This window comes from Gallus gallus, chromosome 7, assembly GCF_016699485.2.
Source record: "Gallus gallus isolate bGalGal1 chromosome 7, bGalGal1.mat.broiler.GRCg7b, whole genome shotgun sequence".
In the NCBI taxonomy this organism is placed as follows: Eukaryota; Metazoa; Chordata; class Aves; order Galliformes; family Phasianidae; genus Gallus; species Gallus gallus.
Window position 1 is genome coordinate 27,031,122 of NC_052538.1, and position 21,749 is coordinate 27,052,870.

A 21,749-nucleotide genomic window follows, 5' to 3' on the forward strand; every position below is an offset into this window, starting at 1 on the left:
GTGTTGTGAATATTTGGAGATGGGGTCTTGAGATGGGACTTGATGCTGTTTGTTTAGACTTTGAGATAAGGCTTTTCTGCGGTGTGGTGTGGAAGAAAGGGTGAGTGCTCACTGTAGAAGTCTGGTGCTTGAAAAATGGACTGTGTTGATGTTTCCTGCAGCTAGGTGTGAAATGACCCTTTTTAGTGGTAAGCTTAAAAAGGTAAATGACTGTGCTTAAGAACAGCTGGAGTTAGGCTTGGGAAATGGTCAGGGGAGGAATAAAGCAACCAGAGGGAAACTATATGCTAGATCGCTATAGGGTGCTTGCTCCTGTTTTTGCTCCAGGCCTGCGGTACAATCTGCTCTTCAGTTCTGTTTCAATTCCAGTAGTGAGGTCAGAGAAGTTGTGACTGGGAGGCCCTGTGCTCAGCCTGCCTGATCAATGCCATTTCAATACTTGTTTCTCTAGGGAAAGTTTTGGCCCTTTTATCAAGTACAATGCATCAATCAGTGGGCACGCATCCAAACCCAGCCTTCTGCTACCCTCTATTGGGAAGAGATGAGATGAAGGAAACCCATGTTCCTGCGTCATCTGAAATACTCCGGGATACTCCTCCAGCCTCAGCTTCTAACCTGCAGACAGGGGGAGATCTGATCCAAGCAGTGTCACTCACAGCCAGTTGATTCTGAGATTTCTCCTGTTCTGAGTATTCTTTTTTTTTGGTGTGTCTGGAGACACGCCAGCCTGACACTGAGCTTTTGTGCTGTGTTCCAGCCAGTCCCTCTGGGGTGACCCAGAGATGTTTTGTCCTTGTGTACAGATTGTTTCCTCCCATGCACCTACAGAGCTCCCTTAAACATCGGTGACAAAGGAGTGGCTACTGGGCAACATCCCTATGGGACAGGAGGGTTCTGGGGATGTTGGGATCTGCTGGCTGAGGGACTCTTTGTCTTCAGATAGAAGACAGTGTTTTGCAGCAAAGATGGGTAATTCAAGTGGAACGCATCCCAGGGGGTGTCGGCTCCACCAGCTGCTCCCTCTTACTTGTGGCAGAGGTAACACAGACGACCTGTGGGGTGTGCAAGTAACCCTCTGCTTTATAGTGGTGCTTTGAATAGGTGGAATAGCAGCACTGCTCCCTAAGCAGGCTGCAAGTTTTGGTGCTGTTACGTGATTGCAGAGGAATGAGAAGTTGGTGAGGCTTCAAATAGGTGAACGGGAGAAGAAAGGAAAGTGCCCGTATGGCAAATACCCGTCTTTCTGTCTATCTGTGCTTGTCTGTGCTTGTAATCTTGATAGCCGGGCTTAGGGAATAATATTTAACATAGCTGCTAACAGAGTGCAAATGGGCATTCCTCATAGTGCTCCTTCTGAGCCAACAATTGCTGTCCCAAATCACAAATACTTGGAGCTACAGCAGAGAAATAAAATCATTTAAATAGCTGAATCAATGGCTGAGCTGGGAGCAGGATCTTGCTTTTTCAAACTCCTTTTCTGCTCTCTACCCTTCAGCCCCCTGGGACTGTAAAGAGTAAAACACGGAGGTGTACCTGCAACAGCGTGCAGTTTCACTGATCCTTTCCAAAGCCATTGTGCCTCGCAGCCCATGAAGAGTAAGGAGGGAGGAAAAAAATAAAGGGAGAGGTTTCTCTATAGCCACCCTAGTGATTACTTTGAGTCCCCCACTACCTGCCCAGCCGACAGCCTCATGCCTTACCCCGCGGTTATTCATTCGAGGGGAGACATGGCAGCGTGATGCACAGACGTGTGGCTGCGGAGCGCACAGGGGCAAGATATAAAAACAACAACAACAAAACAAGGCTCCATCTGGGGCGTCCCAGCCCGCACCTGTGCCCGCCCCAGCCCGCCCGGTGCGCGCTGCTGCGCGGAGCGACCGCGCCCCGCGGAGAGGCTGCCCTGCGGGCTCCGCGCCCGGCCCGGCTCAGGAAGCGCCGGTAGGGAAGCGGCGGGGGCGGCTGCCGGGGGCCGGGCCGGGCTGGCAGCGCAGCGAGGGGCAGCGCGGCGGCGGCGGGGGGGGCACGGAGCGGAACAATAGCGGGCGGAGGGGAGGGGGCTGGCGACGGCGCTCGGCACCCCGCCCCGGGCAGCCCAGCCCAGCGCAGCCCGCGGGCAGCGCAGCTCAGCTGAGCCCCGGGGCAGCCGCCCCGCAGGCAGCGCGGAAGGGATGAGCCGGGCGGTGCTCGGCTGGGCTCGCTGCTAAACGCGCCTCCATCCCTCCCTCCCTCCTCTCTTCCCTCCCTCCTTCCCTCTTTTTCTCTCTGTCTCGGCTCTCCTCCTCCCTAACTCACTGGATATTACCAGCCGCCGGGCTCGCCGCCTCCTCTCCCCCAGCCATGAATCCCACCGAAGGGGCGGCGGAGGAAGGCGCTGTCCCCGACTCGGAGGTGGATGCTTTCTTCCGAACAGGTAGGGGAGCCGCGGGGGAGGAAGGGGCCGGGGCAGCATCGGGCCCTGCCTCTGCCGCGGGATGCGGGGCTGGCGGCGGTGCGGGCACCGGCGGCTACGGAGCCTCGGGAGGTCGATGTGAGAGGGGTTCCCCGCCCGTCTTTTTGCTTTGTCCGCCGCAGACCTCTCGGCTCGGCTTGCCCGGGCCCTCTCCCGCCCCCGGGAGGATGCTGCTGCTGCGGAGCCGCCGCACGGGGCTGCCCTCCCACCGCCGGCCAGGGCGGGAGGGGACCGGCTGGGCTCCCGCCCCCGGCAGGCACAAAAGCTCCGCGGGGATGCTCGAAGCGATCCGCCTAACGGAGCCCTGAGGGAGGCTGCGCTGGCTGGGCTTAGCCCCGAGAGCAGTGGCAGCCACCCGGGAACCGGCCGGTTCGGGAACGCGGAGCCGGCTGTCTGCCCGGCACGGCTCGGCTCCCTCCTGCCGCCTTCGGGTGGACGACCAGGGCGGGGGAGCCTCGGGCAGCGCTCGCCCGTTGCTCCCCGGGGATGCTGAGCTCGCCAAATGTCTCAAGGATATGGGAGAGTGCGTTCCGCCCTCTGCTTTCAGAGGATGCTGAAGTAGAGCAGTAGGGTCGCTGGGCTGCGGCGGAGCGGGGAGGGGGCCTTCGTTAGTGATGCAGCGATTAGTTAAATGCTGTGGGCGATGGGGACGTGCCGCATCACCCACCCGTGGTTTGGTAGCCCTCAGCTTTGAAACACGGATTTACACGGGATCAACGTCTCTACTGAAGCAACTTGTGGTCAGCACTCCCCCGACAGAATCAGAATCTCGAGAAAGTATTACAGGATTCTTGGTAGATTTTTAATTAAAAATTGTAAAGGATTAAATGCTTGTTTCATAAGGGGATTGACCCTTGGGGGTGAAGGCTGATACTTACTGGCACAGCTGTTTGTCAAGACTTTGCTTTTCAGCTGCTTTCTTCCATCTACCTGCTCATTAGCTACAGTGTGATATGAGATCCAGTTACAAAACACAAAAAACCTACAAAACACCACCCAAGCAATTGTGTAATCACCAAAACTTTAAAGTTGTTAAATCCTGAAGCAGCTCCCTGCACCCCATATGTGTGAAAAGCCTGTGATTTGGGGGATAGCTGTAACCAGGTCTGGCTATGTGTATCTTGTGATCCACAAGCCATCAAGTCATAGGGTATTTGCCTGTTGATAGCTCACCTGGTTACAAGCTCATTTCCCAAGCCTTCACAACATCAGCATTTGTGGGCAACTAAAGACTTGTTTTAAAAAACCGAACAAACACAACAAGCAAAAGAAAAATGGCATTAATTTTCTTTTTAGAAACATGCTGCTTAAGGCTCTCCCCACCTTTTCTACTCTCCTTCCTCCGTGCTAATTCATTTCCCTGTGACGCTGCCTCCTCAGCATAAGCATGTTAACAGAATTGAATTTGGAGAGAGCCAGGTCTGTCTAGCTTGTATGAAGGAAGCATTTCTGAAACGAGGAAAAGGCACAGAGAATAATCGTATGACGAGGCATTTCTTCCCCTCTGCCTTCTTCACCAGCAATTTCACCTGTAGAATCACAGATATGCTGCTGCCTGCTTCGGTCTCTTGATGTTTCTGGAGGAAACAAAAGCATAGAAATATGGGTTTGGAAGGGATGCCAGATGCTTGTGCCAAAGCATGTATGCATAGACCATTCCTGTCGGTTGGCTCTTCTACCTTGTGAAGCTTCAGTGAAGGAGCTTACAGAATTCTTGCTTCTGTACTGCTAACGTAGCATTTTGCGTGCAAAGGGTGACATGGCAAAATCTTAGTAACTCATTTTGATTGTCAACTGTTACGATGACCAGGCAACTCACTGAGGAACGGGGAGAAAGCAAATGATAGCAGGCGTGGCTCATGAAATTTAAACGTTGGCTTTCTGCACTGTTTGTGTAGTGTTTGTTCCTCGAGGCTGTGCTGGAGCTGGGGTTGGTCTCACAGGGTGGCAGGAGGTCAACCACTGAGGGGCTTCAGAGGGAAGCTGCAGACAGATGCTGCTGACTCTTATGTTCCTCTTTTCCCCATCAGTGACTGAACAAGGACTGGGAGGGAGATGGAGTCTGGTTTGTCATAGCTGCAAAGACTTGGATAAGCTCAGCAGCCTTTTTCACTCAGTGTGAGCTTTTTCCTTTTACTTCTTGTGTTCTGACTTGTATTCTGGATTTGTCAAGCATAACTATGGTGTCTTTTGTGCTCCTGCCCATCCGCAGCAAATAAAGTATGAACCTATGTGGCTTAAAGAGTAGCTGCTTCACCAGCATAAGCATACACTAGGATGCATAAACTTCCTGAATTCACTGCTACTACACAGCAAAGCATGAACTCATTGCTCTCAGTGAAAAAAAATGGACTCCAAAGGAGTAATATCTCACTTGGAGGCTTTTAGCAAGCAGACAGTCTGTGCTGGAGCCGGGAGGATCAATTGCTGCTTGCTGGGACCAACAGGGCTGCTGCTGGGAATGGCGCTGTGCTGGAGTGTTGCACCAGCAGCACCCAAAACTGGACAGAGAGCTCCCTTAGTGATTCTAACAATTGAAACAACAGGTCTCTGAACTGTATGTGGAACATAAAAACAAGGTAATTAACACAGGGTAATAAAGGCAGACCTGTTCTGGAGCATCTATGGGTGAGAGCTAGGAATGGCTTTAAGAAAAGCATGGATTTAACACCTGTGTGGTTGATGCTGAAATGCAGTTAAGCATCCCTAGAGATACAAAGGACTGGTTGAATTTTTTACCATCACATATGTGCAAAGAGCAATTCTGTCTTTTAGAGAATTGCTCCCATGTAACTGGGATAGGTTTCACCAGGCAGAGGGACCTTAAGGGCAGAAATGAGGATTGCAACCTCCAGCTCAGATTTCCAGGATAACAGAGGCTGCTGGATCAAGGCAGCAATTTCTGCACTGAGTCTATTGCTTCTGTTTGAGCTCATGTTTGAGTAAGAAACGAAATCTGTGCCTAGGTATATCTTATTAAGTTTCTTATGTCTATTTTAGTGACAGATAATGAAATATGAGCAAGTTCTCTAGAGCTCTCAGCTGTCTATATTAAATGTGACTGAAGCTCTTATGTTGCACAGAACTGAATCCAAATACCTGTTGTTTCAGACATAAAGTAGGTCTCTTTGTATCTGTACAAATAGCAGACATCCCTTGGTTAGAGACACAGGGGGAAAGCTTTGTCTTTGCGCCTGAGCTGCAGGAATTTCTGCAGTGTGGTTTGGAAGCAGAGGTCCAGCATATGGGAAAATCCTTTTCCAATACATTAAAGATTTATAGAGGTCATTGTCAGAACAACTTAGCGAACTCCTGATTACTGAAGGGTCAATCATCAATATTTACTGTCTGCTAGCAGTACCGTTTTCTAAATTATTTTTTTCTGGCACTTAAGTATAACATTGATTACATCTGATGTGAAGATGCCCGATCTGTCTTTGATACTTCCTGTGGGTGAGCTGAAAATTGATACTACTCCATCTCCTTTGGCTGCTATGAATTATTCCATTTGTTTTCAGCCCTCCACCAGCCCGTTAGACTTCCAGCATTGTTCATTTGTGCACAAGTGGCTGGCAACTCCGCTACTAAATAACTTAAAAATGATTGGCAGTGGCCAGGCTGTGTGATCAATAGATGTGCTTGAAGTGATGGCTGCACAGAAGTGTTCCTTGAGGTTGATGGAATCAAGTGTCTCCTCACAGAGCAGATGAATTGATTCAGTCTCGTTGTCATTGGGGGTGAAGTCTTTGGGTGACGCATGGCCTCCTCACCTTGAGACTTTATAATTCATAAGGTCTGGTGATGCACATTGATAAAGGATGGCTGGTGTAGAAGGGCTGTCAGGTTGTACACACCATTTGGAAAGCTCCAATATTCTTGAAGGTGATGCTGTTAATTAAAATCCCTACTGCTCTCTGGAGGCTCTGACCTCTGACCCTGTCAGGAATATGAGGTTTGTTCCTTTATTTCCTTATTTTCTTTTCTTTTTTTTCTTGTGACTGATGTGGGCAACAGGACAGTTGTGTCATTTCACGTGTGGACCCACATCGTCCCAAATCCCTGTCAGCATGTTGGGCTGCATGGCTCTGCTCTGCTGCTCTGTGGGGCTCCTAGGGTTCTGATCACAAATGGGGCAGAATCTGCTGATCTGGGGAGCCTTGTGACAAAAGGGGAAGGATCTCTGTTGTCTGATCCTGGAAGGGAGTGATTTAAATCAGGGATTTAGTTCAGAAAAGGTGTTCAGAGGAGTGTTCCTTCACTTTCCTTGCTCAGGTATATGAACGAGGTATTGGGGTTGTCACCTGATAGTCATTTGTAATGTACTGCCTGTGGCTGAGAGTGCATTGTGTTATAGTCCTGCAGGAAGATATTTGTTCTGTTTGATGTAAATTATTGAATGGAGTTGCTTCCAGAGGAAAAGGCTCGTTACACCTTGCTTCTGTTCAGGGCTGGGAAATAGTGAGCCTCACAGCCCTTGATTCCCAAAGCAGGGTGAAGTAGTGCAAGTAAGACTGGAGCACAGGCACCAGTAATGTTCACAGGTGCTGCAGGTAGATTTGATGTGGCACCTGCGGGTGTAATTGAGTGGGGGGGGGGGGGGGGGGGGAGGGCCAATTGCTTTCACCTGACTTTAGGGCAAAGCTCCAAAAGAAGCAAAGTGCTATCCTGAAGTCTTTCCATCAAAGAGGAAAATGTAACTTTGCTGTTCCCCTCTGCGCCATCCCCTGCATTGTGTCAGGTCTCATAATAAGGGGCTAGGAAAACACGAGGGCTGAATTTGGAGACACTTTGATTTATTTTATATGTTTTGTTGTGGATTCCCCCTCTTCAAGCACACCCCTCCGTGTTAAGAGCCCTCTGGGGACCCCTGCAGCCAGACAGGTGTTCTGGGCTTCTGGAAGGCTCAGGATGAAGTATTTTGTTGTTCCAGCTGCTGTGACCTTGTGGTCCCTAGGAAGTTTGGTTATGGATGTAGAGCTGCTTTATTGCTCCATGGCGACGTGTGCCGTGTCGTACTCAGCGGTATTTATAAGTACTTCATAGTTGCATCAAAGAAAATGCTTATGGAGTATTAGGCCTTATAAACCCATAGCGCTGTACGTTTTACGACTGAAACCTAAAGTAAGTCGTGAAACAACTTAGAGGTATTTGTGCTTTTGTTTGATTTGGATTGCTGTTCTGCTTTTATTATTTCTCTGGATAAACAACCCTGGTTTTACAGGCTTGTGTGGCACGCATGCCCTGCGTTTAACTGGAAGGCCTGTGCCATTTGGGGAGTCTTGCCTAGCAACTCTGGCAAGAATAACAGCGAATATTATGATATACGTGTTGCAAAAGAAAGCTGGATAGGAAGAGAGAAGGCAAACAGAAGTCCAATAGACTTGTCTGCATGGAGAACCCTACAGTGCAGAGGGCTATAAAAGAAAAATCCTAATATTGTGAATCTCTTTTTCTACTCACCTCTTAGACTGTGTTACTGTCACACAGATCCAGGGGACTTTGGAGGAATTGTTTGGGAATTTTCACTGATGTAACCAGGAAACAGAACTTGGCCCTGGCACTGCAGCAGCAGTCATAAATCTAGGTTCAAGTCAGTCACCTGTGCAAGATATGGGCTGCGGCTTGTTGAAATAGGACTCACTGTGTTCTGGGCTGAGGATGGAGTAATATTTCAGCAATATATTTATGTTTTAGTACTGTATTTCGGATCTGGTGCAGAATGAGCCTAGCGTTTGAACTCAGGAGAAGGATTGTTCTCTGTTGTAAGTCATTGTAAAAGTTGTGTGTGTGACTTCTGAGGAATAACATCCATTTCAGTCACTTTTCATTTATTATATTTTGAACGATACACTTAAGAATAAAACAGATATACTCAAATTATGTATGTTCTATACTGGGGTGTGAAATACCATGTAAAAAATTGAAGGTTAAATAATTCCTGTTTCCTAATCAAAGGCTTAGGAGCTAATTCTGTTTCTGCTTTTTAATAGAAATATGCATTTTTGTTTGCTCACTTTCATTAACTGCTGCCTAGAATAAATTGTCTTACTGGGGTTCCTTCTCTCTTATCAACATTATGTGGCTTTGTAACTAAAACCTAGGACTGTCTTCAAATATTACACAGCACAATGACTGAGGTACACGGGTGTAATTTGTCATGCTCCCTCTTCAAGGCAACAAATTGTCTCTAAGGCTGAAAATGAAATTCCCTTTTCGTAACCTTAACTATCTGAGCCAGCATTGCAGTTTCACTGATGGAACAAAACTACCGTAATTAGGCAGACTGTAGTTTTTAGTGTAAGGTCACATCATGCTTTGCTGAGAATAATAAGAGGAAATGATCTTCAATTTAAGATCTCAGTGGCTGGCAGACCAGCTGCTCTGGTCATTTCTGTAAGTGAAGTGGCCTTGGGAAAAAGGGTGAGTGAATGTTGTTTGGGAGAGAAATTAAATTAACCTTGTTGGTGTAAATGGTACCCATGTAGACTTACTTGAGCTTTCAGGTTTTTTAAGCTCTTCTGCGTGTGTGTAGTAAGTTCTGCTGAAGTGGCAGAAGATATGCTTTATCTTCAAAATAAAAATCATTAAAAGGAAGGATTTCACTCAAGGATGTTGCGTTCTCATGGGGATTGTGAGCCTTCCTTTGAAAGGTGAGCACTGGGTAAGGCAGCATGTCCTGTTGCAGTGGGATAGGAGGAGTGGGAGTTGGCTTTGGCTGGTTTATTACCTGAAATTAGAATACATGCTGCAAAAAGAGCCTTCCTGATGATTTTGGTGCTACTGGCGTAGTTCCTGGCTCCCAGAGTGTACCTGGGTGCTCTCACTGCGACCAGCAGTCCATGCTGGGAGCCAGTGGCTGCTGGGGACAATGGTGTCTGCTTGTCTGTCAGTCAGGACAATGGCCTGCTGCTGGGCTGCGGGGAGGAGAGCGGCCGCTTTGTGTGGCAGGGCAGGCATGGCAGATGGCTAATTGGACATGATAAACCACGGGGCAATGAGGAAGAAAAAGGAGGTCTGCCGGGATTATCAGCTTGTATCTCACATGGTTAATATATGTATGTCTGTGTATATATATATAATATATATATATGTATGCACGTACTTTTAAAATGCTCTTTCTCATCTTTAGCATTTTGCCATGAATATATAATTCAAGAAAGAAGGGGGACACTAACTAACCTCTTTGCCTTAGCTAACATGAGGCATGCTTTATTAGCTGGGGGCAAATCATATTACTGCACGAGAAGGTGGGCAAACACACAGCCCCCAGAGACACTGGTATAGCACTTAGGAAAATTAGCTGTGCGTGTTTTTCACTGATCTTTTAAGTAAATATCAAAATGTCGTGCCAAACAGCATCTGAGCTGGAAACAAAGCTTTGTGGTAGCGTTTTTGAAAAGGCTGGAAAGAAACTCTGCAGTAGTTTGCCTGGTTGTGAATAAACCACCAGTTGTACGTCACTGAAAAGTTGATCGATGACGACATAATTTATGTATTTAAATGTCTTACATTAGACTTAATAGAGAATATACTATACAGCCAAATCCTGAACCACTTATTCAGACAAACTTTCACTTATTTAAAACAGCTTAATTAAAAAAATGGAATGGAAATTCTCAGGGTATGTGTCAGTCCCAGGTAGCTTTCATGTTAAATGTCCTCTTGGCGTGAGGTCTGTGGGGGCTCTGGGAGCTCAAGGCTCGTGCCTACATACATCCTGGTAGCTGCACAGATCATCATGCCTTTGGATGTAAGTAATTCCTTTTTCTCACTCCTAATTTAATGGCAAGATGGAAACACACAACAGCTTTGGGACTAATTGCATGATTTTGGGTGATTTTTCCATTGTTCATTAAGAGGGTTTAGGAAGGAAAGCTGTAATGGGGTCATTGCTTTGGTGGCTGCTGTGGTGATCCACAGTCCCCACCGGCTTTAACACTCTGTTTTGTAAAATACCATCAAAGTGCCTAGGATATTTCAGTATTTTACCGTGCCTCGTAATACTAATGTTATGGCATATAACAGATACATTTAAATTGTAGTAAAAATAAATCTGTAAGAGGTTAAAAATAATAGCTAACAAGAAATACGCAGCACTCTGTGGTAGCAGATTTACTTTCTGTGGAAACGTCTGGACTGTGTTTCTCTTCCACTGTTTACTACTGCCTTTTCCCACAGGACAGGTTTAGTGGAAATTCCAGATGCAGAGTTGCAGTGGGTTGCTGCTGGCTTCAGCAGGCCCTTCGGGGCTGAACCTGTCAGTCTGTGCAGCTCCTGAGGCTGCAGGGCCAGGAGACCACTGGAAGAATTGCAATACTGAATCTTTCTATTGGGCTGATCTCTTTTGGGCCCTATAATATTGTCATCGTGTTACGATGGTCCTCTGCTGGTGTTTACTTCTGTTATTGTCTCGGTTGCTGATTAGTTCCTTCTGAAACGGATGCTATGTGAACAAAAAGATGGTCTCTGCCATGAAGTACTTACAATAGGAGCTGTGGAGTGGACTGGAAATTCATTTAACCAAAGGCTGTCGTTCACTCTGCTCTGCTTTTAAATGTGTCTGAAGGACAAGCCCATGGCATCAGGGAATTTGACACTGGATGTGGAGCACAGGGAATGGCTGAGAGCAACGCAGTAAGGGGCAGAGAAATGAGAAAATATAGGGAAGCCTGCAATACATGGAAGAAAGGAACAAGGTTTTCCAGCAGAGTGCTTCAGAGCAGAGCTGGAAGGCACTTTGCTGGGAAAGCAGCCGCAGCTTGCATCCTATGTGGAAGGGAAATGGTGATGTCAGTGTGGGGAAGGTCAGAAGCCAAAGGAAATCACAGAAATGAGACAATAAGAGGTTTGATTAGAGCTGTACGTAGCTCTCAGGATGGAAAGCCAAAGGTAGGATTTCTGATGTCAGGAAAATGTCATCAGATTCTGGCAGCGTGCGTAGCTAAAGGAGATAACAGGCCAAGCCTGTGCATGTGCCATGCTCACAATAAGGAAGGTGGCCATACGAGGTACTGCACAGTACATGAAAACCAGTAGGGTTTTCTCCAGCAGGAGATTCCCCTCGCCATCTAAGACTGTTACAGTCACGCTGCAGTCTTTCAGTTGTGATTGTACCCAATGCCTGCCTTGCTTTGATGCTGCAGAGATAAGGCATTTGCCTATGAAGCAGAGACACTGAGCCCTAATCCTCCTGCTTCCCATTTTATGCCTCTTGTTTGCAGAAAGATGTCATGAAGAGCCGGTCTCCTTGGATCTGACTGCCACTGCGTTCACAGCAATTTAACTTTCCTGCTCTGCTTTTCTGTGCTGAAGCAGAGTTCAGAAGTGATGCTAATAGAGTCAGTCTGAGGCATTCAGATAAATTTAGTCCGAAGGAGTCAGTCAGGCCTGCCGGGTGAATAGTAATGATCTTGTGAGCTTCAAGGACTCAGATCCGTGGTGTGTGATCCTCTGGTTAGCAGCTTGCTCCAGTTCAGCTCAATCCTGCTTGAAAGTTAGCTGGGGTGTGAAATAGGGCAGCTATCTCTCACAGGTTCCTGCTGCTCTGTTATCTGTCTGCTTCTGCAGGTTATTTATCAATTTCCTAAAGAAATGGTCTTTAACTATTTGGGGGCCTGGAGGAAGTTGCTGATGCTGGTTTAAAACACCTCTGGTGCTAAAACTGAGCAGAGGAAAAACCAGATGGGTTCAGATCAATTAAAACTGATCTGCGTGGCAGTGAGAATCTGTAACAGTGCTTCTCAGCGTACAAGTCCTTATCATGGGAAAAGATTTAAAAAAAAAAAGGGGGGGGGAAACCTGCTTGTCTACATCACTGAGCTGTGCCAGTTACACAGGTGTAACTGGCAGCTTGGCCCTGGTTGCTGTGATTGGAATTGGTTTCAATGCTTGATTCAGCTTCAGCTCCATTGCAGTGTTTTTGCCTGAGACTTCTGATGGTCACGTGTGATGGTTCAAAACCAGAGGCTGGTGGGTTCCCACTTAAGAAGCTGTCATTTGAACACCTACAGCTTCTCCCTGGGAGGTCAAACAGTGCTGGAGATGTGCAGGATGACCAGCAGTTACATTGCCTGCCTGAGCCGTCCTCACCACTCCTTGGTGTCACGTAGCAATAGAGATAACAACACAGATAACGGAGATAATGGCGCAGATTTAGTAAAGATTTAGTAAAACATTTCAAAACACCTGAATAGTGACAGTGTTTGTGTAGAATGGGGAAGTCTTACAAAGCCCATTTGCGTAAGGGGGATAATGAGGCACAGAAGTGGTTTTCTTGAAGTTATGTGGGCTTCGTGCACTTCTTTTTTTGTGTGTGTGTGTGTAAACTCAACATTCTGCTCACGGAGCACATCCTGACAACTCTGCTCGACTTTAACTTGCATTGCTGGGTCATGGGGCCAGGAAAAGCACACCAATCCCTTTGTACCTCAGGACTGTCAAAAGTCACGGCTAAAGCGACGGTGACATCAGCTCGGTGTGCAAACACTCAGCTCTCCTTAAACCACTCCACGCGGGCACCTATATATGGATGCAGGTGACCTACTTCAGACAGGTTGTACAGTTTGCTCTTAGTCTTGGAAATGGGATTAACGCACCTTTCCTGTGTCCACACCAGCCAGTCAAATGGCTTTAAGATATTTATTACACTGACTCTCTAAGTATACATAGGTCAGACCCACATCTGGTCCAAAAAATGGCCCGATGCCAGCGACAGCAGAGGAGCTGCAGTAATTTACCCAGGCAGAAATTCCGACCTGTGTTCAGCTGACAGACTCAGGTGAGGATGGGGCCAGAGGACTGGTAGCAGAGTGAGAATATTTGTAATTTAATGTGTTAAGGCATCCAGATGACGTTTCTCATCACCATGGTATCCAAATGCTTAAAAAAAATGAGGCACTCGGGTGCTGGGTCCATTCTGCTTGCTGTTTGGTACAGTCCCTTGTGCTTTCTTCATAATGAGTGTGCTGCTGTGAAAGTTACATCTATTAAATGCTAAATGTAAGAGTGATTTAATGACATGCTGTTAAAAAGTTCCACCTACCTAAAAATGCTTTGCTTTCCAGCCAGGTTTGGTAATATATTCCATATTTTACAGAGATCTCTTCTTGAAGCGAATGCTGTCAGGAACCATTCAGAGCTCCGATCCTGCTTTGTTTGGTCTTTTACGAGTGCCAGGTTCCCTTTTGCTACAGATCCAAGTGCTCTGCCCTGAGGTTTGTGCCGTGGACGTCTCCCATGGGTGCACTGGTTACTCGGGGGCACGGGGAGGTGCCTTCTGGCTGGTTCCACACAGCTCACTTTAACGGAGCTATAAACATAGTATACGATTTCCTTTCCTTGGTCTCATTTTTCCTTATACTTTTTCCTCTCGGTATACATCTAGTGAATGTGGAAGCTACATGCTGCTTTTCCAAATGGAGCAGTTTGTTTAATGTGGAGTTTCTCGGAGTGGAATAAATACCTGTGGTCTTCTGAGGAACTCAGAACTGGATTGCAGTTACTACCTGTGTGCAGCAGCAACATTCCCTGGGTGAGGTGTGAATGAGAATTACAAAGAGATGTGAATAAGCACTACTCCAAAGAGTAATTTTCAGACTGGCAAGAAATAAAGTCACGTTGCCAATATATATATTCCAAGGGGAATATATAGCAGAAAGGAAAACTTCCTCTTTGGAAGTTACCTTGGTAATTCTTATATTTAGGGAAAGAGACTGTGCAAGGTATGGCACAGACAGCAACTGTGGGTCTGTGGGCTGCAGGGATTGCTGGGGGAGCTCTCTCCTCCACCAGTAAATGCTGTTACCCTTGCATTGCCCTCCATTGTAGAGCACAGCTCTCATTTGTTTTACTTTCTGCAGCTCCCCAGCAAAAGCTTTCCTTTCACGTATGTCTGGAAGATAAAGGAAAGAGCATACCTGGCTCTGAAAGTCTCGAATCCAAATGAGTCCCTCTGGTTGACCTGAGCAAGGGTAGCTGGGGGGGGGAAGTCCATCATCCCTTTCCCCTTTTCCTTCTCCTGGGGTGCAGTGACCTATGCGTGCACACAGAATAGCTGAATTTCAAATGGACAGGACAGAAACGTTCTATAGATTAAAGTGAAAATCCTGGCATTAATGGGATAGCACAGAGGGCAGATTTGGTGTGCCTAACCAGCAGGCACATGAAGTGCACACATGAACAAAGCAGGACTAAGCTCCATTTTTTTTTTTGGGGTCTGCTGTGCAGCGGTGCTAACAGCTGCAGCTAATGACTTCTAAAAGGATCTCCTCTCCTGGCTCCCTTTTTTGCCCTTACAGCCTATGGATGTATTTTCTCTAGGATGAGAGCCGTTCCAGGAACTGGATTAAAGCTTTTCCAGTCATTACTTTTCTTTTTGGTGCGCGGACACCCTGCGAAGAGTAGCTCAGACAGCAGCCCGAAGCACTCAGGTTTCCGAGTTAGCCAACTGTAGCAGTCTATTTTTAAAAGGTTATTTTCATGAATTGGATTTTGTGACCTGATTTGAACTGGTCTTGGGCACACGCGTGTTGTGCTGAGCCCACAGGACTGTCCCTGCTGGCCGTCTCATCACTGCAGTCCTGGCTGCTTCCTGAACAGATCTGGCTCTGAGGCTCCATCTTTGCCTGGCTTGGTAGGGATAGCGTATCAATCACTTATCAGGCAGTAACAAATTATTCTCTTCCTCTTCAGTCCGGCTTCTTTGCTGTCTTGGTGGTGGAGGGAGTTTCAGGTCTGCTGCTGGAAAGAGCAAAACTGTTTGTAATATTCCAGTTTCTTGGCTGTCCTGTTTCCCTTCAAGGAGTGGGAGTCTGGAATTGTGGCTGTTTCCTTTTATGAAATGCCATTACGTTTTTTATTTTGACTATCTGTAAAAAGTGATTTAAATCCCTGCATGGCTGAAGAGTTTATGCAGTGATTTATAAAAGTTTCCCCCTTAATTCTGCCATTGACTTACAGATGTAAGTAGGTACTATGTAAGACCTTAAAACACGCATTACAAAACCATGTATCTCTGTTACACCAAATGATGATGAACGGTCTTGATTTGGAAAGCCACAAGCTGTTGTGGCATTGGTTCCTTATATCTAGTCTGGACACATCCTTGTGCATTTCCTCTTAACATCAGAGGATGCAGAAGCTCTATAGGAGCACTCTAGTGGGCACCAGCCCTGGCTTTATCTTGTCACAGGAGGCATTCAGCACGTAGGAGTAAATATAAGCCTCATGTTCAGTCTCTTGAAACTGTCCCAATGTTTCTATTGTGTAATTCTACACAGTATTTCCACTGTGCTGAAGTAATTTGAGTTTATTCTCCTTCCAGAATCAAATGGGAAAGCTGTAATGTATTGCTTTGGATTAGGAGGTGTTAATGTTCAGAGAAGTTGTTTGTTTGTTTGTTTCAATGTCACACTTTTACATACAGATAAATAAATAAATATGTTAATTGGAAAGCTGAAGGCTTGTCGTGGGGGTGTTTATCATATAGTAGTGTCCTGCAGAGACTCTGCAAATGGATGTTTAGATGGAAGCCGTCAGGGTTCCTTCAGTGTAGACGTTGCTGGATCTGTCATTGGCACATACGTATTTGAGTCCCAAAGATTCATCTAGATACCAAAACTGCATTTTGTTTGAAGTTACAACTGGAATTTTACAGTTTTGAAGCAATTGGAGCAACCAAAGAGCATCCCCTTTAACTCGAGCAGTTTTTGGAAAGGAGGCCTTTGTTCCCAATATCCTGGCTAGATAACTATATTGTATAGGATAACTGTATTCCTCCAACGATATGCTTTGGAATAACTATATCAAGTTCTTGCTTTTCTGCATTATATTCTATTCTAAAATTATACTTTCTAACGCTGCTGTCAATAAGTATTTGCTGAATTTGCCCATCTAAACCGATGCATTTTAGTGCTGAGAGGTAATTCGTACTTGTGATTCTTCCATAGGGCTTCAAGATTAAGATTCTTGTTCTTAGCACCTCCAGTGACTTTGTGTCACCTCTCTTGCTTTAGGCAAGGTAAAACATCTACAGCCTCTGAAAACTCTGTGCCAGGGGCAGCACATGCAGATACCGTGTTGAGGCATCCTGCTGCCAAAGCAGTTTGGGAACACACAGGCTTGCCTGCGTCACGCTGCAGCCTGCATGCCTAGGGGAAGCCTTTCTACATCCCCAGCTTTTCCTGTCCAGCTACACGTGGGTCCCACATGTCACAGTTCACTGTTTAAGATGGCAAAGTGTGCTGTAGTCCTGCAGAGTGAGAGGGACTGTAAAATGATGTTATTGCCGTTAAAGAAATTTATAAGCTGTTAGACACCACGTGTTGGCCAGGCAGAGTTTTCCTATTTCCACTGCTTGATAAGAGCTTATAAGGGAACACCTGTTGTGTGCAAGGAAAGGGAAAGGCAGACTCTGGTTTTCTTTAATATTCCAAATCAATGGGTGCTTGTTCTGATGCTGACTGGACCCAAGCTGTAGCAACCTTCCCCATATTTCAGCTTTCTTCTTGTTGGTGTGTAGCGCTCATACAGAGTAAATTATGGCACACCAACTTTTCTGTTGGGAGCTCTTGAGATTCTGCATCCGTCACTTTTCTGAGGCTCTCTCTTAGGCATAGCCTGGTTTGCTTTATCTGCTGGGACAGCTCTGTTGGTATTTCTAATGGCTCTACCTGCAGTCAGCAACATTTCATAATAAAGCTGTATGCATCCTGGGGGTTATATTTACATTTAGGAATGTTGTTGTGATGGAAATGCTTCGGCAGTAACCTTGTGATAAAAGAATGAGTGTTGCATGCCTGTGAGATGAAATGGTTGTGCCTTTATGAGTAGAAACCATAACTTGGATAAAGGAGTCTTATGTGAAAGACTGCCATCTTTTATTAGGTTTTCTGTTCCATGCATCTCATATTTTCTGTGTCGGAAGTGTAGGTTCTTCAGTTTTCCTTGTTCTTCTTAAACACTGGTTATCCCCTTGCTGTGATAACTGAGTCACTGCAGAACAAGGATTTTTGCATTGGAGTAATCCTAGAAGAAAAGATTGCTTCTGTGAAAAGCAAAGCCTGTGGTCCTGTTGTTTGTGCTCCTCTTGTTGCCATTAAAGCTATCTGTGTTAGCCTGTGAGCAGACCACATCATCACCAGTTTCTCCTGCTGCTGGAGCCTGCAGTGAGACCATAATCCTGTGATTGTCATCACAGTGTCTTCCCATATAATGTGATTTTACAAATGTAACGCTGTGCTTTCTCTGCAGGAACAGCAGCAACAGGATAGGACGTGAATAGCAATACTAGCAGGAGAAAGCAAGTGTCCTATTGTCTGATAGTGCCGGACAAACAGCCAGCCAATTTTCACCTTGTCGTATCAAGGTTGTAGATAAGTTTAGTGGGTAATGCAAAATTCTGGAGATGGACATCCTAATTCTGCTGTGGCCTGCTGGGTGACATTAGGCAATTAGCATCACTCCATGCCTCAGTTTCCCTGTGAGAATTGGGTAATTGGCTGTGGATGAAAAGCACTATACAATAATAACACTTAAAGCAATGCATACAACGGTTGTTAACACGGAACACTGTCATCATCTCCACTTTATAAATGTGAGGAACTGAGGCAGAAAATGCTTTGCCGAAAGCTATTGATGGAGGCAGGGCAAGAGTCCTCATTAGACCTCTGGAGCTGGCAGCTGCCCGGGCTCCACACTGCTCTGCACTCTGCGTGCCTCGAGGTGCTGGTTAAATGCAGGGGACCTGGGGTGTGGGACAGGCTTAGGCTCGTTCTTGTCAGTGCTCCTGCTGAATGAGTTGGGAAACTAATCAACAAAAGGTGGTTTTTTATCTAGGAGGAAGGATTTTGAGCCCTCCAGTTGTAACGAGAACATGTTAACAGTACAGAATATATGGGACAGCTTTGTCCTAATTAGTTTTCCATTGAAATTAACAGCCCCTGAGTTCAATAGGAATGCATTTAGGCTGACAGAGTGTCATTGAAAAATTCTCAGGACTTTTTGCCCGATGGTTTTGAATATGAGCTGAAGCTTGAACATCACGGAACCCCTCCTGGGCAGAGCTTTACTCTTCATTTCAAATGTTTTCCCTTTTTAAAAGCCAGCTTCTTTGTGTAAATTGAATCCATGTTATTTTAGGGTATATATGTAGTATCCAACCGGTGTGGTTTTTTTCTCTGAAGTTCTTGGACAGCAAGTCCATTAAGAAATCTCACTGTTGCCAAACTAGTTTAAGATATTTGGAACTTCAATTACCTGCTGAACTTTTAAAAAGTAATTTGGTAATGAAAGCAGTGAATGCATTCTGCAGTGTTTAAGGATTGCTTACAGAGATAAAATGGTTTTGGCTGTATGTCAGATAAATGCTTTTATTCTGAAGTATATGCTCAACAACTTTTTTTCCCCCCCTTGAATGGATCTGAGGAGTCTAATCCTTCAAAATATCCCCAGACAAATTCTGGATTGCTAGTTCCTGTATTCTTAAATTCAAACAATCACTTAGCACTTTGCACCTAAAGATAATCTTTCATCTCTGGATCTGGATGAATTTTACAAAGCCAAACGTATTCAGTCTAACTAAGCTTCTGTGAAACAAGGAAATATCATTACCTGTTTTATGGTGATGTTACCCAGCAGGAAGATACAATCTGGATCACACATCAGTCGTAGCAGAGAGTTCTGGAGCAGGATGGTGTCGGGTGTGCCCAGGTGAGAAGCTTGGGGAAAAGATTATCAGAGTCTCACTGTTAGTGACAGACTTGAATGTGATCCTGGACATGGATGTGAGATGACTTCATTTTGCAGGGAAACGAAAGATGAATACAAAACTGTTCCACTGTGATGATGCAGACTGTGTTTGCATGGGTCCCTTAGTCATCTGTGCCTGGGAAGCCTGGAAGGGACTCTGATATGCAAGACAGTGGTCAGTGCAGGGGGAGAGAAGGAACCAGACTTCCTCGGTACCCTACAGATAACAGGGAGCATCTCACAGTAGCACAGCTTCAGTCACCTCCTGAGCTGTGGCTGAGCATGCATTTGTTTCAGTTGCTCCAGCTCCAGAAGGATGAATCTTAAAATGGAAGAATACCTAAAGAGCTGCAAAGCTTCTCTTCCATAAGCAAAACATTATCTGTGTATGGCTGTGTAGTATTAACAACCCAAACCCAGTTACCCTGAAATGAGTAATTTGGTTTGAAAATGAAGGTCATTAGCACCAGCATCTTTTCTTCTTGTACTAATGGAGTGGAAGCTGAGTGGTGTTTCCCATGAATCATACTTTTTACAGTACATAGTTCATCTGTGACACTGAATTCAACCTCATATGCCATTTTTCCCCAGACAGTATCTACAGCTGGGGCCAGATGTGCTGCTTGGCTTGCAGCTGAGCCAAGTTCAAAGGCTTTGAGCCCGAGCCAGGCCAGAGTGCCTGGGCCCTATCCCCACTGCTGCTGGGTCGGTGTCTACAGTCGCAGTCACACGTGCAGTCCTTCTCTAACCCAAATCAGTCAGAACGATCTGGGTTAAAGAAAGCCCTCCATGCTTTTAAATAGTAAGCCAACCTGGATCATTTTGACACAACCGGGTTAGGGAGCGCCTGCCTGCAGACGAAGAGACAGATTGCAGGGAGGGGGGGGGTGGAATGCAGCTCTGTTGCAGCCGGAGCAGGCCTTGAACAAGGCTGAGCAAATTCACCTGTGGGTGAGCTCAGCTGCCTGCCCAGGTTTGGACAATAGCTTCGTTTTACAGGAAATAACGGAATACTCAAAAGGCTAGAAATGAAGCTGATTTTTCCCAGTCTGGGTGTTGACTTATCAGTTTGCAGTCTGTTGCTGTGCACAGTACATGAGATTGTAGATATGTTCCTGCCCAACTAGGTATTGGCTGCTTTTTCCCCTACAGACAATTTAGAACAACTTCAAGGTTTTCCCAAACTGCACTTGCTTCCAGTGACTGTAAGGGACCTTGTTAGGCATTATTTTCTGGCCAACAGAAGAGTTTTCCAGGTGTTTATGAGCTAGTAACACATGTGGTCTTGACATGAGACATGCCCTGTGTGTTTTCACAGCCCTCTAAACTTGCTGATAAGGGGCAGATATGATTAGGCTTTCTGCAGAATCTGAATGTAAGCACTCAAGATTTAAGTGCCCAGCTGATAGTCTAAAATTCCCTGTAAAGCTACCGTGGGCAAGTTTGTAAATGTTTCTGTATGCCACTGGGCTTGGCAGGGATCACGTTGACTTCTGCTGTGCTGAGACTCGATTACTCTGATTTAACTTTGGTGTGCATGGGAACAGGGTTAGGCCCACAGAGAGTGTGAGTACGTCTTTCTCCCTCAGGGGGCTGTAGGCAGTGGCCACGCGTCGTGTCTGTGCTCCACAATGAGGTTTCATCAGTCTGGGTGCTCCCTGAAAGTTGCTGCCCGCCTCTGCCCTGAATAGTTGCACCTGGTGCGTGTTGCAGGTGTGTTGGTGATGGCGTGTGACAGCTTCACGTTGTCTAGCTCTGAAGCTGATGACAACCAGAGAAGTGACTTTCCCACGTGGGTGTTTATTTCCAAATGCATTCACGCTGTGGCTCAGAGCTTCCCTGGCTGAGGCAGACTCGACCTCTCTCTTCTTTCAGTTCACTTCACAGTACTTGTAATGAACAGACCTAGATGTTGCAGCATGTTTTTCTGGGTCACTGACTGCATTATATGCTTGTCCTTCACAGAAGAAATACAATGTCTTTCATCTCAGCCCATCAGCTCGTTTGTGTTGCTTTTAATTTTGCTGTGGCCATTTAAACCCAGTGATTTTGTCAATAAGCATTATTCATATGGGGAGAAATAAATTGATTCATTCTTGAAGCACGCTCCCTTGTGCACACAGAACCCGTGCTTGGTTGTACTACAACACTACAGCCTATCCTGCCCAAGGGAGCTGACCCTATCTGTGTACACCTGTGGGGTCGAGCACAGCTGTGGATATGGGATACGGGGGTCCTGCACCATGGTTCAGGTGCTGGTGTGGCTGAGTGGTGCAGGGGCAGAGTCCAGCTTCAGCTGCCTGCATATGGCAAATCCCCAGTTTCTCCTGCCTTCTCAGTGTGTGCTCACAGACCTTGTCCTCCTACTTGGTGTGTGTTTTTATGCAGAGACAATCTATACGCAGTCTACAGGCTGTCTTCAGCATTTTGAAAACCTCTGTGCATGAATGATTTATTTGCACTTCTGGAAGCGAGCTTGATAGACAGAAAAAACACTGGAAAAGCTGCAACCCAGATGCTTTTTCCTATGATTTGATTGTGTTTTATGGGAATA

General features: G+C 46.2%; 1 protein-coding gene across 15 annotated transcripts in view; it reads left to right on the plus strand.

Moving 5' to 3' along the window:
- The first annotated feature begins 1,863 nt into the window (after window positions 1-1,863).
- KALRN (kalirin RhoGEF kinase) overlaps window positions 1,864-21,749 on the plus strand; it is a 446,039-nt gene continuing 426,153 nt past the window's right edge. For 14 of the 15 annotated variants that reach the window (XM_015289980.4, XM_040703547.2, XM_015289981.4 and 11 more), the window contains exon 1: window positions 2,086-2,410. In XM_015289980.4, the coding sequence (XP_015145466.2) occupies window positions 2,338-2,410 (73 nt within the window). In that variant the 5' untranslated portion in view covers window positions 2,086-2,337. Of the gene's footprint in view, window positions 1,939-2,085; window positions 2,411-21,749 lie in introns of those variants that run through there. The other variant, XM_015289974.4, reaches the window with a different exon arrangement.